Source organism: Echinops telfairi, unplaced genomic scaffold, assembly GCF_000313985.2.
Source record: "Echinops telfairi isolate 266 unplaced genomic scaffold, ASM31398v2 ScPeMD7_7424;HRSCAF=8462, whole genome shotgun sequence".
Lineage (NCBI taxonomy): Eukaryota > Metazoa > Chordata > Mammalia > Afrosoricida > Tenrecidae > Echinops > Echinops telfairi.
In genome coordinates this window covers 87,699,934-87,706,434 of record NW_022111324.1, presented here as the reverse complement: position 1 = coordinate 87,706,434, position 6,501 = coordinate 87,699,934, and the positions used below count along the sequence as shown (strand labels likewise).

General features: G+C 48.8%; 1 protein-coding gene across 1 annotated transcript in view; it reads left to right on the top strand.

Annotated features, from left to right (window-relative positions):
- GALNT2 (polypeptide N-acetylgalactosaminyltransferase 2) overlaps window positions 1–6,501 on the top strand; it is a 128,383-nt gene that overhangs the window by 96,079 nt on the left and 25,803 nt on the right. The window contains exons 9-10 of the mRNA XM_004712203.2: window positions 956–1,043; window positions 2,224–2,327. Coding sequence (XP_004712260.1) covers window positions 956–1,043; window positions 2,224–2,327 — 192 coding nt within the window. The remainder of the gene's footprint in view (window positions 1–955; window positions 1,044–2,223; window positions 2,328–6,501) is intronic.

The window sequence follows — 6,501 nt, the reverse complement described above, 5'->3', positions numbered from 1 at the left end:
GCTCTGTGCACCGGGGTAGCCCAGCAGATGGCGCCCTGGATTCGTAACTTGCAGATGCAAACTCCAGACCCAGGCTTTGCAAAAAAAAAACAAAAAAAAAACCCTTGGACAAAAAATCAGAGGCAGAGAGCCCAGGAGGCACAGAGCCAAACTAGATGAGGCTGAGCTTGCCTTGCATGCCTTTGGAAAGGCAGGACCACACGCTGCAGGATTTGCCAGAGCTCGTTTGCTGACCTGTCTGGAGCACATGACACAGATCCCTTCATGAGCGAAGCATGGACATCTGTGTGCCCAGGATGCTTGATGCCAGGGTTGTGCACATGCCAGCAGCCCAGTCCCAGTACGAGGCACATCCTCTCCTGTCCAGAGTGGCCTGTGGATTCTAGAATGGAATGGGGCAGCTGCCTAATTGCCCAGAGGTGGAAGGTCAATTGTGTCCCCATTTGCAGCTTCTTTTACACTCCCTCCCACCAGTTAAGAGATGGAAGTTTGCAGGCCCCAGAACCAATCGTACTCTTGCTGTGCCCTCTTTAGCCTTGTCCTCGGGTAACTTACGCGAGTCACCCAGGCAGGTCTTCCTCTTGGTCACCCCTTTCTTTCTCCAGCCTCTCCTTCCAGCCTTGGGTATGTCACTGTCCGCACACAGATCCCAGTTCTCCTTTTCGTTTGCTCGGATTCTTGTGCATTGTTTTAGAGAACTCTGACCCACAGTGTCCGTCCCCCCCCCCCTTTGGGGAAAAAAAGGTATAAATACGCTCTCCTCCCTCCCCCCTTCTGATCTCTATGCCCTTAGCCCTATGCCCTGGTCTCACTTTCTTCCAGCCGGACCTCCCTCCCTTTTGTTTTCTTTTTCAGTGATTCTTGTGCAAATATCAAGTGTTTCTAAAGCTGTAAGGGAATTCACATGACCAGTCTCCGGGTGTCACTGCCCTGAGATTCTTTTCTGTCACGGCAGGTTTTGACTGGAATTTGGTGTTCAAATGGGATTACATGACCCCTGAGCAGAGAAGAGCCCGCCAAGGGAACCCAGTGGCCCCTATAAAGTAAGTGTCATCCCTTTAGGTGCATCAGCAAGACTCTAGGGCTTTGTTTTCCCTGGACCAAGTCAAGCCCCTGCCTCCGCGACTCCCTTTGGCCTAACTCCAGGCCGGGCGCTGTCTATGCCATAGAACACAGCACACAACACACGGAGGCTTTTTTCAGATGAAGTCAGTTATATATTTAAGGAGCAGATACCCAGTTCTGTGTGTTCTCACGTATAAAGCGGAGCATTTTCGTAGCAGAGTGGGGTCTCCGGTGGGCTTCTGTGACACTGTAAAGAAGGGTGGGTCACAAGGGCAAGTCCCATTCACTCCAACCTGGCTTGCCCTCCCCTGCAGAGCTTCACTCTCCTGTGTGCCCACAGGAAAGGCCTCTTGTGTTTGCACATGAGTCGCCGGTGAAGACCACCTGAGCGCGCAGCAAAGACAGAAATAACTGGGGATAGGGCGTCTTTCTCTAGCCTGGGAGGATGTGTGGGGACCTAGTCAGGGTAAAACTGTCACTCACAGGTAAAGGGGGATGACTTCTGCAAAGACTCTAGCCATGAAATGCGTTTGCTCATCCTTACTCGGCATCCGCAGTGCCAGCCACTCATGCGCATGCCGGGTGATGTTTTACAGTGCCACTGCTGGGACAAAGCCAGGGCACAGTGAGCTCTATGACGTGAATCCGTTCTGCGGGTGAGGAGCAAGTGGGGAATAGAATGCGTCCCCTCTTACAGTTGAAGATATGGATCCATGAAATGACAGTGATAACTAGCATTGATTGAGTGGCAGCTAGATCACCGAGTTCTTTATGCTTATTGCTTTTTGTCGCTGTATGCGGACGCTGAGACCCATTAAGTTTAAGTTTCCGACTTGAGCAGTATTTCAAACCCAAGCAGCCCTGCTGCAGGTGGCACAGGCCCATCCACTGAGCCTTGGTGAAGAGCCTTAGTTCCGCATGGTGCTGCAGTAGGAATGTTGGTTCAGGGACAGTGGGGTGGGCCACTGGGAGAAGCAAGGGCCCAGCAATGGGCCCAGCACATTGAACACCGCACAAACAGCCAGAGCTCGGAGGTTATTTTGAAAGTCAACCTGCAGTTCAGGAACCAAGGGCTTGACCCTCGCGTGAGAGATCGTGCAAACTAATTTTGACCGTCAACTTCTTTTCTTCTCTTCTGTCCCCTCTTCTGCCTCCTAGAACCCCCATGATTGCTGGAGGGCTGTTCGTGATGGATAAATTCTACTTTGAAGAGTTGGGGAAATACGACATGATGATGGACGTGTGGGGAGGCGAAAACCTGGGTATGTGTGAGCCTGTTCCCTCGCACCAATTCACTAGCAGGGAGCTCCAGATTCTAGTGAAGTGAGGGACCTGCCCTACACACCAAAGAGCAGCATAAACGAAAAATTCAAGCTTTCCAGATTTGGCAAGAGTTTGTGGAATGCGGAATTCTAATTGGAGGAAAATTGAGAGTTAAAGTGACCCTCACTCTGGCATCATTCATCGCAGTATAATTACAGACAGCAGCACTCTTCAAAGTGGCTTGGGTTGGGCGCTGTATTGTGTCACCCTAAGGCAGAGTGCTAGAGTAGAGATCATTTCTTGAGAGGAAGTCCAGACCCTGAGGTGTCATTTGAATCCAGTCGTTTGGAACGCTGGGTGCAAACATGGGAAGCGTGTTCATTTTCAGCTGTGGGAATGGGGAGTGAACACCTGGGTGCTGTTGACTGAATTGGCATCGTGGGATGCAGGTAAGGGGAGCATGCACTCCCTTCTTGACCACTTTTTGCAAATGCTTCTAATTTGGTTTTTATGGTTCTTATTTTTATGAACAACTATAACTGTGTAAGTTATTTTTACTAAGGCTTAAGGGCAATGACATGTTCAAACTTTGGCCTGTATTGGGAGATGGGTCCTATTTACTGCACAGAGGTTTTTTTGTTTAATCTACAGAAAGTATTTTTGTTTGTTTTAATTTAAGACTTTAATTTTGATTGCTTGAGAGTCTTCATTAATTCTTAAATTACACTCTTGCTGAGAATATATACCCTGTGATAATGGGAGCAAAGGGGAGGAAGAGAGTGATGCCACTGTTAGTTTTAAACAGTGGAATTCTTTTTATGAGATAAAAATCCAAAATACCATAGCCTGTTATTTTTCTCTCATTTTCATGGTGTTCAACTTAGTGATAACAACTGATCATCAGAGGAAATTTTTTCTGCATTGGCTTGGTGTTGAAATGAAAGCCCATACAGATCACAGACATGTGAGTGTGGGGAGACAGGGGTCAAATGCCTTTTCATTTGAGGGTTTTCAGAGTGATGTATTGACCTATACATAGGGCCTGCTTGGACCACTTGCGCATGAAAGAAAGGATGTCAGCCTCCAGAAGAGAAGGCTGGGTCCGCCTTGCTCTCGGGCCGTCAGTGAGGGAGTGAAGTTCCTCGGAGGGGGCACCAGAACCTGAAGGCCCCTTAGATCAGGCGTCACAGGGGAAAGCAGTGGGGAAAACGAAGTATGGTGTCAGGGGCCAGCACTGTTAGCTGAGAGCCGTGATCCGACAGATGACATCCACCAGGGTTGAACAAAAATTAGCCAGGAACAATATTCCATGACAACTGTGTTTTGTCATGATGTGGAAAGACAACATATAGAAGGAGGTAATGTACCCAGTGGCCAGAGTGAGGAAAGATTTTTTTTACTCATCTGGTGTGCTGTTGGTCTGCTTTCTCTACCTGTGTCACTGTACTGTGCAAGAGGCTTAAGCAGACCCTGATGAAGGGGCCAAGTCAGCGTCAAGTACCGGAGAGACTGCAGCAGCCTGCCTTACTCATTCTGGCCTCTCCCTCCCTCCACTGCCTCTGATAAGGTTCCTCTGATGGAACTTTCTACACGGGCTTGAAGGTTAAGCATGCCCCAGGGTTCCAGCAACACACGTCCTTAATTTAAATCTTTGTCTGTTTGCAGCACTGCCTGTGACTTTCCCCCAAGACGCTGTGCACACACTAGGAGTTGTGATCTAGGACAAGTGGTGTGCACGCACACATACGCGTATGCTGAGACAGGAGGGATCCAGTTATGTCTGAGTAATTCACATTCCAAATAATAGCCCAGAATCCTCCAAAATAACTAGAGGTTCCCAGACTGCCACTATAATTTCCTAACTTTCACTGTAAGTCCTTATTAAAAAGAAGAGAAAAGAGACTGATTCTTAGTTCTTGTGAGCTGGAGGGTAAGGTGCTTGTCAATAAAAAAGTATTGGCCTGCCCGCATACTGTCAGGGTGCTTGGTAGGTGCCGTCCTTGCAGCATGGCCGCACATGCTTCCTTAAGTGGCATGAGCAGGCTAGGAACCAGCTCACTCCAGATCAAGCCCCTGCAGACAATGTGCCTTTATACCCTTATTATTTATTCATAGGACCTCTGCAGTCGCCAGATGTATTGTTCATCCCTGATGAAGTGGGCTCCCCGGTTTCTATAGACGTTTCTTGGGGTGCCCTAGGTGATGCACAGCTGATAGATACCAGGGATGGTGAAGTGTCGGTCACTCAGTTGCATGCCTCAGGACCACCTAGACAGCCCTGAGCTCTGTCTCTTGGCAGTTCGGCTATGCCCCACGGTCCATCTGAATACCATCTGTGGGTTGTTGGATAGCCACTAGAGTCCGCTAAGGGAGGGTTGTCGAGGGCTGAGGTGTCTGTGTACCACGCCTCCTCTGGTTGTGGGCCCTAGAATATGGAGCTTTCTTACATGGGCAGCTCTGTGCTTTGTGGGTTGCTTACTTCTCTGGTGAAGTCTTTTGCTTAACTCTGTATGGAATAGTATGCTCGTGGTTCACTGGGGCTCGTTTGGCAATGTCTTCTACCAGCTGCAAGCTATTGTACACAGCACAGTTGTTTTTCCATAGGTCTGCACCTGGGCTCTGCACTCTTTCTCAGTTGGGACCAAAAACAAGGGAATACATTGTGTTTGTTATTATTGTCTCAGTTTTGAGCCAAACTCTGTCGGATAACTGGCCACGTCTAATCCACACTCTCCCTGCTGCTATAGTCTTTAAGGTCTGTGTTTATAGTACTGGTACTTTAACAGCCTGGAATACCTACTCTTGCTCCTGATCCCAATCCTATATTCTTTCTTTAATACCTGATACGGTGGGGAGGGGCAGCAGAAGATTTGGGCTAAATGGAGCATGGGATAGGCTTTGAGCTCATCAATCCCAGTAGCTGGAAATGATTTCATTCTTACCTGAATAGACAACACTCAAGGATCTGACCCCCCCAAGTCAGGTTTTCTGCAGCTTGGCATCATTGATGTCCCATCCCTATAAGCTCAGCTGTGCCAGCAGCTCAGCTTGTTGAGGGGACAAAAGAATTACAGGCTGACTATGATATAGTTGGCTTTGATTTCCATGTGCTCCCTAGACCGGCAATATTGCTCACCACACTTGGCCTTTGCCTGAAAGATGAATTTAATTCTCTGAAACTTGTCCGAGGTAGTCAGGCACATCATGCCCCAAGCAAGATTCTCATAGTGCACCCTCCCCCACCTTAGTCTCTCGGGTCCCACTCAGGGGCTGCTCTGCCACCCACGCCACCACCCAGCACAGGATGGTGGTGCTTGGAAACCCCACCCTTGCTCTCTGGGATTTGCTCTCATAAACCTCTGCTCCCCGCTCCTAAAATGCCTGCCCCCCCATGCCTGTAGTGGTAGCCTGGAGTTTTTTGGGTTCCTGGCTGGCTCACCAGCTGTTTGGAAAAACACCCTACGTAGTGACCATCCTTCCCAATTACTAGGTGCTAAGAACCCGAAGAGCTGGCCAGGAATCACTCTGGGAAGCTAACTTGGGGACGTAGTCATTACACATGGGGCTGCTAATCACAAGGTCAGCATTTTGAAATTACCAAACCCTCCTTGGAAGCGTTCTCCTCCTGTAGAGGATCACTCTTGGAAACCCACGGGGACAGCTCCATCCTGTCCTGTAGGGTTGCAAGGAGCCAGAATCAACTCAGTGGTGGTGAATTTGGGCTGTTTGAACTTGTGGAGGTGTGGTACTGCACAACTGGCAGAGTCAGGGTTTGGCCTACACCTGTCTTCAAGCAAGCAAGGGTTTTTATATTATTTAAGGTAGGGAAGGAGAAGGAGGAGTCTGTGAGCCAGGACTGGAGCAACTGCTCTGACCGCGGGCCCTGCATCAGAAATCTGATACGTAAGGGCATCTCACAGTCGCTACCTTGAAGTGGTGTACTCTCATGCTGTGCCTAAATTGGAGGGGTAGTTCGGGGGGAAGCCATTGGACAGGACGTATAGGGGTGCTCATATGAGGGGGTACCCAAAAAAACTGCAATTTTCCCACCCCAAAGCTACATATTTTAATGTTTTGACAAAACAACCTTATCACCTTCAAAGTACTCTCCATTACACTTAATACATTTGTCAAATCTGCAATTCTATTCTTGGAAGCATTTTTCAAATTCAT